Source organism: Ursus maritimus, unplaced genomic scaffold (genome assembly GCF_017311325.1).
Source record: "Ursus maritimus isolate PB19 unplaced genomic scaffold, ASM1731132v1 scaffold_5, whole genome shotgun sequence".
Lineage (NCBI taxonomy): Eukaryota > Metazoa > Chordata > Mammalia > Carnivora > Ursidae > Ursus > Ursus maritimus.
Genome location: NW_024426663.1, coordinates 24,626,084 through 24,641,717, shown reverse-complemented (window position 1 = coordinate 24,641,717; position 15,634 = coordinate 24,626,084). Strand labels below are relative to the sequence as shown.

At 40.1% G+C, this 15,634-nt stretch overlaps 1 protein-coding gene across 1 annotated transcript in view; it reads right to left on the bottom strand.

The window, feature by feature from the left end:
* HAPLN1 (hyaluronan and proteoglycan link protein 1) overlaps positions 1 to 15,634 on the bottom strand; it is a 71,313-nt gene that overhangs the window by 25,073 nt on the left and 30,606 nt on the right. Inside the window, exon 2 of the mRNA XM_008706377.2 lies at positions 7,306 to 7,431. Coding sequence (XP_008704599.1) covers positions 7,306 to 7,405 — 100 coding nt within the window. The 5' untranslated portion in view covers positions 7,406 to 7,431. The remainder of the gene's footprint in view (positions 1 to 7,305; positions 7,432 to 15,634) is intronic.

The following is a 15,634-nucleotide window of genomic DNA, read 5'->3' as shown; positions in this document are numbered from 1 at the left end:
AATCACTTTAACGTTAAGCCATTAAGCTATAAGTCAGGGCTTTAGCTGAGTCAACATTGGTTCCTGCAAAGTTGCAACCAAAGGGAAAGGCTTCTCTATTTAATGGATTTTCTAGGTACTTGGGAATGTTTCCAAATAATTATTGGCTTCCCACATGGTTTGCCCATTTCAGCACCCAGAATGGAACAGAGAAAGCTGGTAGTGTGACTTTGTTGTTACCTGAAGAGATTATTAAATGGAGGTTTTTATACCTGGAAATAGTCTAAAATGTATTGCTTTAATATGCTTTATAAAATAACATAGAATCAGCATTCTAGGTTACTCAATAACAAGTTTAGTAATATTCTTAAGATGTATTTTATGGATTTAAATCTACTACGTGATAACAAATTCAGTGAGTGTAGATACGAAGTTCTAAGTAGGAAGAGTTTTTTGTTTAGTAGCTAATTACTCTTTTCTCCATATTTCCCCCTCTGTTTAATACTCCTTTTGTTCCTTTTTGTCACCTTTTTCTTGCCCTGATACTCTTGTCAGCAAGCTCACCGAGGAGATGGTCTGTCCTACCTCAGAGAATACCCCAATGCTTTGCATGAAAGAGGCCAATGTTTATTAAATGACTGGAGGTTTTCTCAAAAGGACACACGAATGCAGAGAAGATTAGGGCAGGGCTAGCACATGCAAAGTTGATAGGAAAATATACATATCTCTGAATCCAGATGAAGGAATGTATAGAAATTGTATATTAATCTATAATCATTTCATTCCTTGCTTTTCTGTTTATAACCATTGTGTATCATATATGTATCTTTGTGCGTGGGCGTGCGTCTACTGTAGTCACTATGTAGCTGAAGAAAGGTATTGCCGTGTTTGACTTCTAGCTATAGTTTAAAGAAACTGATTTTTCGTATGCCCCCATTTAAATAAAATAACAGATAATGCTATCTTCTCTCTGTAGCATTCCGTAATTTTCCATCAGTTATCATAGTCAGTGGTCCCATATTCCTAGTAATGTCTGTCTCTCCCGAGATTAAAAGCTGCCTGAAGGCAAAGACCATGTGTTTTGTTCATCAGTCTGTCCCTAGTGCCTACTGGAGTCGGAGCTTGCTGTAGCCTGAATGTTCGTATCCCTTCAGAATTCCTATGTTGAATAGTGATCCCCATGTAACGGTCTTTAGAGGTAGAGCCTTTGATGTGTGATTAGGTCATGAGGGTGGAGCCCTCATGAATGGGATTAGTGCCCTTATAAAAGAGACCCAGGAGGGGTCCCTTGTTCTTTTCCATCATGTGAGTTCACAGAGAAAAGGCAGGCATCTATGAACCAGGAAGCTTTAGCTCTCCTCAGACACCAATCTGTCACTGCTATGATTTTGGACTTCTCAGCCTCCAGAACTGTGAGAAATTAATTTCTTTTGTTTATAAGCCCCCTCCCCAGTCTATGGTATTGTCTTACAGCAGCCCAAATAGGTGTGTATATGGATGTGTGCAGTACATGGGTATTCTTCCATACATACGTGTATGCCTATATATACATTTCCTTCACGGGGGGACTCATCTATTACATTCATATGGTGATATTCTTAGTTTGATCAAATGATAATCCTGTGTTTAATGTAATTGGTTCTTATCATCGTATTTGGCTTTATGTCCTGTCATAAACTAGTAGATTTTAGAAAGGTCATCTAATACTCATGATGTTGCTAATTTTTATAATATCATGATTAAATTAGCTGATATTTTATAGCTAGTAATTTCTAGATAGAATTATTAATATTATTAATAATGTATATGTGTATCTAAATGCAATTTGGAAAATATACATGATCTTTGCAGATTTTGCATTTGTGACAAATACCATTACCCTGCCTCAAAAATACAAAAATGAATTAATTTAACTTTTCAAAACAGACTCAGAGTCCAAATGAGTTTTAAGTGGAAGAGAGAAAATTAAGCTGGAGTAACACTTATCTAGTTCTCACATGAAATTTTAGCTCTGTGGGTGGTTTGTGGTCATACATTATTAAATTCACTCCACCCTCTTTGATCCACTCTGCACCACCAGATCCCGACTCTGCAGATATTACATAAGGAACAGGATAGCCTTGCAGTGGCCATTCGTAAATCAAATACTCTTCAAGCTCCATGCACACATCAGGACGATTGCTGCCTCCCGCCCTGGTGGGCTCTCATGGAGTGTAAGATGCTGTGGCAGTGTGGGAGCCATGCATACAACCGAATTTGTTGCCAGACTCATAATCCTCTTCCTCATCTGCCACCTCTCATTCCATGAACTAGAAAGACATCTTTGAGCTTTGGAAAGACTGACTAGGACTTGGTTAGGAAAAGTACCTGATGTTTGGTCCTGGATTTATTCAACAAACATCTGTCGACTACCTACTACGTGCCAGGTCATGGTTTAGGTGACTGGAATACATCAGGCAGGATCCCTACCTACCCTTGTGGAGCTGAGGAACACACGTTGCAGAGATGGATACAATTACGTAAAAATAAGTAGAATAGATAACCAGTGCTGTAGAGAAAAGGAAAGGAAGGTATGAGAGAGATCGGGGCACCAGAGGAGTTGATATGGGATGCAGTCAGCAGGGAGAATTCATTGGGAGAAAGTGGGAAATGACCCCAGATTTAAAGAAGGGGAGGAGATTAGCAGACAGAAGCTTCCCCTCATCAGCCAGGCCACGTGGGACAAGCAACATAAAAGCTGTGGGTCTTGATTTCCTCATTGGTATAAAGGGAGATTGATCTAGATGACCTATACTAGTTCAAGTTCTTCAATCCCATAAATGATGATTTAACTTACACCAACATCACAGAACGGAAGCAGTTGTATAATGTTCATCTAGCCTACACCATGTGTCATGCGTCACTAAATGCTGTGAATGGCACAGGATTTCAGAAATTCTCATTATGACAGTAGTCATTTGGAAGTATCTCATCACATTCATTCATTTTTCGACAGACATGTTAAGCACCTACTGTGTGCCAGGCACTGCTATACAGTTGGGGTATTCCAAAGGTCACGATGTGATGAGGCAAGGGAGGCACGTTAACACGAAGGAATACACATTACAGTGGAACAGAGGAGTTGTTTGGGACACATATGGGAGGGACGGACCAACCACACTGAGTGGGAGTGTTCACTTCCAGTGAGGGTTCCAGATATACATTAGTTTTTCCTCTTATTAGACTTTCAAAACATTTAAATTAGCTTATACGTGTTCACCTTAAATATTACTTAAGTTTAGAAAGCTTCAGTTTCCACAAGGAAAGTAAAAATGGTCAGATGATGTTTAATACTATTGGGGAAATCTTAAATTGTGAAATTAAAGAGGACAAAGAAGGTGACTTATAAAATATTTACTTCCTTAGAACTAGGAATGATGTGGTTAACAAATGGATTTGAAAAGATGACCTTTTTCCAGCAGGATTTGTGCTCCCTTTTATATTTAAAAGTCATTTTTTGTTGCTGTTATTATTTTCATTAATATTTTTTCCTAAGTTTTTATGTAAATTCCAGTTAGTTAACATACAGTGCAACATTAGTTTCAGGTGTAGAATTTAGTGCTTCAACACTTCCACACAACACCCCCTGGTGCTCATCACAAGTGCCCTCCTTCATCCCCATCACCCATTTAACCATCCCCCCAACCCAAGCCCATCAAGGTCAGTTTTCCTTGATGGCTAGGAAGTGATTACCATGACCGTCACAGCTATTATCTATTGGGAGCTCATTGTGTGCCCGGCTCAGTACTAGGTGCTTCTCCATGTGTTACCTGATTGAATTCCCACAAAGCTCTATGGAATCTGTGATCATGCCCTGTTTTCTAGATGTGGTAACTGAGACTTGAAGAGATAAATAAGTTGTCCAAGATCTAAAGCCAGTAAGTGGCAGTAAGGCTAACGCTCTTGAACTTGTCATCAGAAGACCTTTTCTTGAACACCAGAGGCAGGAAGTGCTGGCTCTCCGACCTGGGTAAGGTCAAGCACTTAAATATTCAGCGCACCTGTAACTACTTTGCTTTTCACATTGGTTAATGGTCAAGTGGTCACAACATTTCTCTTCTCTCTTAAGACTTGTATTTTAAAAAGTATATTCATCATCTCTGAACTTCTACTGGTAATTGAAAGCCTACACAGAGTGTTTTTGGACCCAATCCAAATATTTTAAAAATTGTGCTTCTGTGTGATTTGGTATTCCATACAAGATTCTTCCTAATGATCTCAAGCTTCAAAGGATTTAGAAGTTGTTTGACGAGGCACCTTATGAAATAAGGAGTATAATCCATTAGTTCAGAGTGTTACCAGAAGACATTAACGGAAGCTATCTCTTCCTATGGAAGTAATTGAGGAAATCACCCTTCCCTACATTGAGGGCAGTGTATGACTCACAAGTGAAAATCTTGACTACGCATTTTCAGCAGACTTCATGGATAAGTGGAATTTGCTTTCTCATGTAACCAAATTGATTGAACAACAACAACAACAACAACAAATAAAGGGAATGGATTGGTACTCGTGCAATTTTATTTAAAGCTGTGTTTTTCCCCATGGGAAGTTGGGAGAGTTTTCATCATGAGAAAATGCTTTTCACTAGCAATGCTTTTCACAGGGGCCTACACTTGCTGTTTTTTTCTCCCCTGGTAACCTGACTTTCTTTCTTTCTTTTTTTTTTTTTTAAAGATTTTATTTATTTATTCGACAGAGATAGAGACAGCCAGCGAGAGAGGGAACACAAGCAGGGGGAGTGGGAGAGGAAGAAGCAGGCTCATAGTGGAGGAGCCTGATGTGGGGCTCGATCCCAGAACGCAGGGATCATGCCCTGAGCCAAAGGCAGATGCTTAACCACTGTGCCACCCAGGCGCCCCTTTCTTTTTTCTTTTTTTTTAAACCCAGATGAAGTTTTTTGTGCCTATATCTCTGTGGAAGCTTCCATGACAAAATTGGGAGGAAGCCTTCAGAAAAATAATTAGGTGACTCTTACGCATGAGACTCAGGAATGTGCTAAAGTGTTAAACGTCATCATGGCAGCCGAGGAGAAATCGAGGATGATGGGCATTGTTCCTCTAGTATCATTTAGGCCTGGAGAACTTGGAGTACAGGAATAGAATTAATGAAAAATGGGAGCTAGAAAAGGTGTTTTTGTAATAACATGAATTTTGACCAATTTTCTATCACTGAGAGCAGCTCATACTGCTTATCAGTCCAGTTCAGGAATTTGAGATTTAGATTACCCATTTAATCTTCTGACTCTAAAATTCATATAAAATTGTAGGAGGATTTCAGCTCCCTTAAATTCCTTCTGGGCCAAGTTTGATAAATAACAGTTTTAAATGTGAGAAAATACTACAGTGTTTCAGGAAGTAGTACAGGTCATCTGCTTCAGTGATTATCTGCTGTGCTCTGGGAGTCACGTTTGTGTCGTAAAAGACAACTGAAATTATGGCAGACACTTGGAGGTGTTTCTCTGAAGGACTGAAGAATGTGGAAGTTCAGTCTGAATGCAGTCATAAAGGAAAAAGAAAACTTTTTATTGAAGAAAAATAACGATGATGGGTATTTAGAGCAATTTTAAAATAAATGCCAACCTACGGACATAGCATCATAATCTTGTCCTAAATCACATTTCAGTGTCAACTTCCACAAGCAAAGTATAGGCCTTGTAGTTTTATTACTTGAAAGCTGTGAGTAACTTTCTAAGAATATGAATTTACAATTAAAATGAAGTGGACTATCAAGTCACTTAAAAAAAATTGGGTAGTGTATGCAAATGTTCTGGATAATTCTGACTGCTTGTGTCAAAACTGCCTTTGCACTAAATTTCAGCAGGGTATATGGGATTGGAAAGGCTGGAGAAACAGAAGTTTTCCTCACTGAGAAAACTTGAGTCTGACTTACAGACTTCTCAGCAGTATTTTAAAAATGATATTTTCATACTCTGGGTGCAATTTAGACTAAATGTTTTGTACATGGTTAATAACGTAAAAGAAATTTAATAATTACTTGAAACCACAGCCAAAATTTATTTTACATAGGATTTAAAACTGCTATTGTTAATGCCTAGCTATTACTGTTTTGGCTGAATTGAATTCCATGATTAGATGTTAAAGGATGTTACCCTTCCCCAAGAAATCTCTGTGTGTAAATACCGTTCAGCCTTCGGGAAACAGCTTTGATTCTACTATATGCATGAAAAGAAATAGCTGAGTCAGCAGCTTGCATAGTACAATTTATGATTATATAATTCCTTTTCACAGTCCAACATGGGGAAACATAAAGCTGGGGGAAGCAAAGAGAACTGAAAGAGAGATGTCTAAAATAGCTAGACATTGTCAAATTCAGAATTCTATTTGTGTCGTCGGAATATATGCAGGAAAATACTTCTAGCAAGACGTACACTATCATTTGACCTTCACAAACCATACTTTCCAACAGTGGATGGCAGTTTCCTGAGACTACGCTTTTGACCTTGAAGATGTAATTTAATGTTTTATGTCTCTTGGCAGACGTATAATGCCTCTTGTCCCCAAGCTGAGTTCATCTAAAATTAATATCATCATATGTTTAAGCTGTGAAGGTCTATAATTCTTATTTTAATTATTCAGCATCCAAGGGCAAAGAGAGACGCTACAGCTCCTTTAAAACTCTCTTTTTCTTATTGCATAAGTCTCTCAGCTTTCTTAATGCAGGATGTCCCTCATCTGAGGCTGGGACTGAGGAAACAGCTGCGTTGTACTGCAGCCTCGACTCTTGCTCCAGCTCTCAGGCTTAGGATTCAGCTGAGCTGGGAAGAAAGATGCAGGAGCAATACGTTGCTCGATGGGAAACTAAAGCTTTACCAGGGGAGATGGTCCTAAGGTGAGTTACTCTCTCCTGAACCTTCGCTTGTCTGACTGGCATTTTCACATTGTTTTCCTTACGATGACTCTCACGGAATGACCTTACATCCTAAGTTGTACTTCTTCTGTCTCCCCCCCCTCGCTTCCACTTAAGCAAACTTTATGCCCTGCATCCTGCTTAGAAGATAGCGACTGTACTAAAAAGCCTTGGACAATGGCATCAACCCCTGCAGCTGGACATTCTCAAGCCATTCCACTTGAATCGTCCTCAGTTCTTAACCCTACTTGTAATGCAGTCGCAGTCAAAAGCCAGAGAGCATGCTCACCAATGAACAGACAGGAAAAGAAAAAGTCAATGCAGCAGAACTAAAATTCAGAAACACCAACCAAGCATCCCAACTCCAAGTAACTTGAAATCAATTTGACTTTCAGAAGAGAAGCTGCGTTTTCTTACCTTGGATGTGAATAACTCTGTCGTGATCTAGAGTGTAGTTGTCTGGCTGATGATCGGCCCAGCAGATGGAAATCAGCACCAGAAGAAGTAGACTCTTCATCTTTATAACCCAAGGAATCTTCTTCACTGTGAGAGCAGCACATACAAAGAGGCTTGTGAGATTTGGAAGCCTTTGGAGGGTTGCACTGCACTACTTCTTACCGCCTTATCATCATAGAATGGGTCTGTAAAAATATTTAACCCAATCTGTTCAGAAAGTTGCTGTAGCTGTCTTTGGGAGCTGAGGACGGCAGCTTTGAACAATTCCAGTTAGCCTTCTGTAGCCAGAGTCCGAACAGTGTTTAACTCTATCTTTGCAGCATTGTAAATCTAGACATTTAAATCAGTATTGTTTTGATACAAAGAGTTACAGTTGGTTACAAAAAGGTATGGCAATGATATAAAAAGACTTTAAAGAATATTTAAATCTCTGAATTTGAAGTTTTACTTAACAAGACAACGGTTTGATATATACGGATAGGAGTATCCCCCGGTCTAATTAGGAACTGAATCCTAAACCAGGGCAAACGAAGAATATTTGCTTGAAAGTTGACATCATCATTCATTTCACATGTGGCTGCTTAAGCAGGTTAGATTTGCTTGGTCTGAATAAAAAAGAAGACACCCCTCCCCCCCCCGCCAAAAAAAAATCCCTGGTTGAGCAAAAGCAACACATTTATTACAGATTCACTTACCATCTTAAACATTGCTTGGGTCGACGGTGAAGAGTTGAAAATGAGGGACAAACTAGGTTAGAGTTGTGCATGCTACCACTGCAGTCATCCTGATTGATTTTTCATTCATTTCTACCTCAAATGATGACGCACCAACTTGCAGCGCCAGGTAGGGTCTCTGCAGCGAGCAGAGGCTCGGCTGCGGGCGCGTCCCCGGACGAGCAGCCGAACCGGACAGCAACGCGCGGCTCTGGTGCAAGTGAAAGGGGCAGAGCCGTGGCTTGGCTGTCCTTCATTGCAAGACCAATTTGAGAAAAGGGGACACGGTCCCCCCAAACTTTGCCATCTGAAGGACTAAAAAGTGACTCCAAGTGATACGAACCTTATGACCTTGGCAGTATTTGCCAGGCAAGAATTTCAGGGTCGCTCCTCTGTTTGCATGTGAAAGCTGAGGCAAATATTAACAAGGGCTTTCTTTTTCTCTCATGCACACAGTGGCCTTAACAACACTTGGCTATTTTTAAAACTGAAATTGCACAGTACTGGCTTCTCACACTAATTTGTTTTTTCCAGGAAAGCCTGACTCCCTGGAATACTTATTAAAGAGCTCTGAGTCTGTTCCTGGAGGTCCTTGCAGGCCAGCCTCAACTCCAGAGCCTGATGATAACATGAGTCACGGGCATCCCCTGTCTCTCCTGGGACAGAGCCACCTCCCTGCATTCTCCCCTCTAAAACTCGGCATTGCTGGGATGCCTCTGGCTTCAGTCATTCATGTTAGCTTTACTCCTTTTCTTTCTCTTCCTTATGTCACAGAGAGAAGATGGTGGACGGGCAAATTACAAAACTTACTTTTCAAAAAAACTGAGAGTGTCACCTTCAAAATTCTACCTGAGTTGCTAATCTTATTTTCTCAAGTTCACTTGCTTGTTCCTCTGAGGGCTTGCGGGAAATGGTGATTTTTTTTGAAGCTACGGACATTTGTCCATAGAAATATCACTGACAGATATTACCAGTTTTCAGCCCAGAATTGCATTTTGGGTGAATTAACATAATAAAGGTGATCTTTTGGAATTTGGGATGTAATTGGGGCAATTACATGCACAAACATAAAACAATGGGCAAACCGGCACAAGAGGTGTTGGGGGCTCTCTGCTTGCCACAGGAATCAAAGAAGAAGGAAATGTGGAAGAGAGTGTGAGGAAAGCGTACGGTTTCAGCAGTTAAAGAAAGGAGAAATTCTAAGGGAGGAATCAGAGGAACAGAGGCGGAGAATTTGCTATATTAATTTTCCCATTCGTGTGGTCATTTACATCATAATTTATACACACGCACATGTGCCCACTTTTAGACTTGCACATCCTACCCCTACAGTCCTCCTGATTTTTATTCACTTTCACTTAAAATACATTACACACAAATTTATATGTCTCCTTTAATTCCATACCATGGTATTAAAAGTTCTATCACCAAGGGTTCATCTCATTGAATTAGCATATTAACTGTCCAAGGACTCAGTTTTTAATTGCAAATGCCCCAGGTGGGCACGGGGGATAAATAATAATTCCAACAGCAATTCCTTTTCATTGAAAGTCTATTTGCCAAGTGCTTAGGCTCAGCATAGTGCCTACAGTGGCTCATGCAATCCTTGAGACCGTGAGACCAACATTTTTAACGTGTTCTTTGTTTAATCGCCTTGTTTATTCAGGCTCTTTAACTTGAACCGCTATGATCTTAAAACCTTAACTTGTGTTATATGTGAATATACGCTTTTTGCCCCAAGACCTACATGGGAGAAGTCACATGGCACTTTCTTTAACATGCTGTGCCCTGCCTCATTTCTACTCACTTATAGTACCGTCGGGGACCATGAATACTGCTTTGGTGGCTCCCATGAGTACACACACACACACATACACACACATACACACACACATCATCCTCATCTTCAATTGAAAAGCATATGGCACATCCTCAGTGATTCGGGTTAGACTAGAGGCCACGTCAGGGAGCGCGTCCAAGCACCCGGGCATCGGGCACTGCTGGTGGAGAGAGTGGGAGCTATCTTGGCTACCTTGGCCGCATAGCATCTGTCTTACCAAAAGAGATGAAACTAGGAAAACGAGCACTGGGGACACACTCTTCAGCAAACAGCAATACAACAGGAGGTATTGCATACCAGATGGGGGTCCTGAGGACAAGGGGGGGCCCAGTCTGCATGCTGGTCCTCAGTGAAGGAGGCCTCAGGCCTAGCGGGTGGTCATGCGAGTGAATGAATTGAATCCTGTTGGTTTGCGTTTTGTTTTCTCTGGGTATCCAGCTACGTTAGGAAAGCAATTTTTAGTTTTGGATACTAGTAAAAATTCAGGAAATTCGGGGGACTCTTATACAACCAGTTATTACCAGCCTTGAGCTAGCGCTCAGTTCAACTGCAGCTCACACATCGATGGTCTTTCTTCAGCCTCACAGGCCTTGCTGCCTGAAGCCACGGTCAGTTTCCAGAGTTCACATGGAAATGTCTGTGTTCTCGGTCACGGACCTAGGATGGGACTGTAATATTACAGTTCTGCTTTGGTGATAATTAAACCACTATTCAGAAGCAAGATACTGTGGCCAACATAAAAGTCTAATAGTTTGATAGAAATAAAGACGTACTAATACCAACAGTCTAATACCGAAGTGGCCAACTGCTAGTCCTTAAACGCCTATTGTGTTAAAATTAGTGTTAGGATGGTAGCTACACCTGTGAGCACAAGGTAACGTACAGACTTGTCAAATCACAGTGTTGTACACCTGAAACTAATGGAACGATGCATGTCAACTGTACTTCAATTTAAAAAATAATAATAAAATTGCCGTATTCGGTAGCGGGGAAATAAGCCAAGCGGAAGGCGCGCACGCTGTTTTCTGTGCCCTGAGCGCTATGCCACGTGTTTCTTGAACAACTGCTACGTGCGAGGCACTGCCCTGGGAGCTTCACCTGTTTACTATTTCTCAAAACAACCCAACGTACCCATCCCAGGACCCCGGGATCATGACCCGAGCCAAAGGCAGACGCCCAACCGACTGAGCCACCCAGGAGCCCCAAAGAAGTGTATTAGTATACACACTTTTAATTTCAGAAATAGAGTCAGTGTGGTGGAGTCCCAGGCATGTAAAGCAAGGTCCTGGGGATCTGGGCAGTCTGACCCCACAGCTGGCACTCTCCAGCACCGTTCATGGTGTCCTGTGTGCCCTGAGGAATGCCTTCGGCTGTCCTCGCTGGTTCTCTCCGATCTCTTCAAGTTCACGCAATTCGGAATGCTGTCCCTCATCCCTCTCTCACGGGTTATAGGAGTAGCACTTATCACAGCCCTGTTTGCACAGACATGTTTGAGTTCAACGTCTCAGTGCTTTGCTCACTGTGTGCCCAGGACCCAGGACCTCCTTGTGCCAAGAGGAAGAATGAATGGAAAACTGGACCCGGGAGAAACCGCCATAGGATTAAAGCAGCCAAGACTGAGGAGAGTTTAACACTGTTTCAAGAGTTACCTCTATTATTATAGGGAGGATGGTGACAGTTACTTTTTTCCTCCACTGAGGACATCATGACATGCACCAGGTTTCAATATAGCACTTGAAATTTGGTTTAAAAACTATAAGAATCAATGCAAAGTTTGCTGAAGATTGAATAAGAATCTCATTTAACAGAATTACTTTGAAATAGACTGAATCTTTTCCTCCTTGGAATCTTTTAAGTCTGATCTAGTTATAAGCAGAAGAGGGTTCGTGATCAGTGTTTCTTAAAAATTGGTCAGTGGTGCAATGAAATGAAAACAAAAATACAAAAGAAAAAAAAGGAAAGAGAAGGGACTGCTAAAGAGCACTTCTTCATTAGATTACATTAATTCATTTAAAAATTTTGGGGTTTTTGTGAAGTAACTTTTTTTTTTACATTTTTGCTGTTAGAACGGCCTTTATCTCAAACTGTATATTCTTTTTCATGTTTAGCGATTTTTTAAAAAAGCGGCAACCTGATGCTGGGTCCTCAGGTGCTCTGCTGTTGTCCATTGGCTTTGTTCTCTGCTTCGACCCCCCGGGTCCGCGCAGTACGGAAGTCAGACCTCTGACCCAAATGATAGCTAAAGAATTCAGACGGTGCATTTGAATTGTTCAGTGAGGAGGGACAAGTGGATCTTTACCTAAGCCCAGGATTTCTCACACACAATGGTGCAACGCAGAACTGCTTGGAATATACCCAACACTCGAGGGAGAAGCCATAATTAAAAAAAAAAATCTTTGTTCAATGATACAACTCCCTTCAGAGAGTGAGTCTGTATAAACGTCAAGTGAACATAGCATTTTCCCCTGTCACCTTGCATTGTTCTACAGAAGCACCAGCTACCAAAGAAGCGAAAGAGCATTTATGATGCCTGAATTAGATGGCCGGCCACGGACCCTTTCTCCCCTGGTCGTGGTCAGTCTTTTGCTGTCTAGGATCCTCATGATTCCCAGAATAGTCTGCATCTTAAAATTTACGAGTTATTTCTTTTTCTTCTCTTCCTCTGTATTTTGAAATCACCTACTTTACTTCCATTTTCCCTCTAAATTTTCCATCGTTTTATCTTTTCTTGTTTTTCTTCTCTCCTATTTCTCCATTCATTGCGTATGAATCTCACCCAACCTCTCCATTTTTCTCTCCACCGTTCTCCTCTTCCTATGTTTTATAATATTTATCACATTATTTGATATCTGACACAATCATATGATTTATCATCCAAACCAGGGCACAGAGTGAACAGGAGAACTACTTCTAACTAGATGGAAAACCAGTAGCATGGAACTTGGAGCTCTCCTAGGCAGATGGGGAGACAGGTGTAAGTGTAAAGGAGGAAAGGGAGAATTTCGTTTCAGTCCTGGCTCTGCTATTTCCTAGTTATGTGATCCTGACAGAAGTCATTTGGCTGCTTTTGGGTCATGTGTTTTTGCCACCAATTGGAATAGTCAATGACAATGTCAATGTCTTATACACATTGGTTCATTAGTTGCTATTGTTATTGCGTAATTTTTTGTTACTGGAGAGTTCAGGCCCTCTATTCTACTCATATTGCATTTTAGGACTGTCCTCCTCAGCAAATAAATTCATGGATTTTAAAGGGATAATATCAATAATGCTTGTTGAAATAGCAATTCAATTTGCTTACTGCTTTTGGCTGGTTATTCTTTGCTCTCTCTCTCTCTCTCTCTCAGAGAATACTGATGGAGTTAGGGACAAACACAGCATCCCTTCATTTATCTAAGTGCATTTGTTCATTAAACCATCTGAACCTGCTTTAAATAATTCTTGAGATAAGAGTTAGACTGCCCCCAAACCAGTTTTGTGAAAGGATTCTGCAGTGGTTTTGTTTATAGGTTTTCCAAAAAAAATTGAAAAAAGGCATACATGAGTAGAAGTACAACTTGTATTTGGTGTCCAATATAGTGCTCAATTCTGCAAGCTTTTGTTGAATACCTAGGGTGTGCGGGGGGAAGCAGTGCATATAGATATTAACCAGTGTAGGGACTTTTCTTGTTTTCAAGTAGCAGATTGGCGTTGCTGGATGAGTAAATGAATGAAGGACATACAGCAGGATTCCAACACTTCTGGGTTGTAAACTATGTAAAACCCTAACCTTAGAGTGATGCTTAAAAGTCGCGAACATTTCATTCAAAATTTATTTGCATGCAATACCTTTACTTGGAATTGTGTTCTCTATCCCAGCTCACACTGAGCCTGGAGAAGCATTTCCGGGTATAGTAAAGATAGTATTATATACTTATTTTATATCTTATTTGACTCATTTTTCTACTATGAGAACAGTAAGCAGAGTAAACTAGGCCTCTCCAATTTTGTGGTGTGTCCTCTTCAGCCAGGAATCTCTTAAAACGGGATAATACCACTGGACAGGTAGTTGTCAAAATTCACTCATATGACAGGAGGGAAAGAATATAAGTTGTAACTCTAGTAAAAGAGGACTTTCTTGTCCTTTGTGTGTTCTTGTGACTTTCACGTGTAGCCACATCATGCCGGGGGGGTTGGCAGGTGTACGCAGACACACCGACTCGTTCTGACGTTACGTACTTAAAAATGTCTGTTTCGCTGTGCATTTACGTGGGCAGTCAGTAAGACTCTCCTCTCTGGTCGCTCACAGGATGTCACACACTTGCTCTCAATATATTCCAATATGCGAATTCTAACTCTAGTGGATAATTCATAATATGTTGGAGAAAAAAACTGGTACAAAAAGTGGACAAGAAGACTTATGGTTTCAAAGTTCTCGAGTGTAGTAGAAATCACTCCAGTAGTTTCGGCCTATTTCTGTCAGCTCCGTCTAGGTACTATCTGCAGGGCTTCTCACCACCTACTCAAAAGCTTTTCAGTTACATGAGATTTCTGAGTTTTCAGGGTTGGGCGGGAACATGTCATCAATAATTAATAGTTTGTTTCTTAACCGGATGTTGTCAGTAGAGGAAGTCAATAAATACATGGTTAATGTAGTAACAATATATGCATTTTGGTGGTGACAGTAATACTAAAAGAAAATCAACCTCTTCCCTGCTATTTATCTCTGGAGAATGTATCCTACATTTGCTGCCCTGAAAGCCATAATTTTACCATAGAACATTAAAAATTAGACTATAATCGATATGACTATTATATTGCTATGCCCGTACAAGTGCATCCTTCATGGAATACAGAAGAAAATATTCATTTTCTATCATTACACATAAAGGAAATGGTAAAAAATCAAAGCACATCATGGAAAATCAGATCTGTCAGAATAGAAATGAACATTGCTGCCACTTCTCAGTCTATGTCAGAGTTTCTTTATATTTCAATATGCTCAATGCCGACACAGCGTGTTGGCATTATAATAGTGACCGGATTATGGGACTAATAAGTCCACATGGTAGAAATCATTTTGACTAAAATGATTCCTTCATTTCTGGCCTAATTTGCCCCAAAACTAACAATGAAGCATATAAGTATGTTAGCGTCATTCTGGAAAAAAAAACCAACAACTTTTCTCTAAAAAGTGAATAAGCGTATTCTAAAGACTATTCTTGCCAGGCATACTTGTGTAAGAAAGACCTTATTTTATAATTTATTCTTTGATCCCGTAATCAAAAATCTCAGTAGTGTCAACAACAAAGCATTATAGTGAGTAATATAAAATTAAACTTCAAAATATTTTTTCTTAGTGTATAAAATCAAATGACTTATTGTCATTATCAGCGATAATAAATGATTTCTGAGCACTGCACAAGGAATTTGGCACTAAATTAAGAACTCTGCAAGGGTAGATATATTCCCTAGTGAATTGCAATTCAAATAGAACTTAAGCACAGGCATTTAAAAGAGATTGAAAGGCCGCCTTTCACCAAAAATGTATAGTAAACAGGTTTTTCTGAAACATTATAAAAGAATGACTCTATATATGGAAGAATATTAAGAACTTAGATTGTTAACTCATTGTTTCCCTTACAAATAACAAATCCAAAAACAGACTACAGAAAATAAAACAACTTCCATGTTGGTTTTTATTACTTATTGACATCATTTTAAAACCATGGAAAATAACTCTCTTCTTTATTTTTTA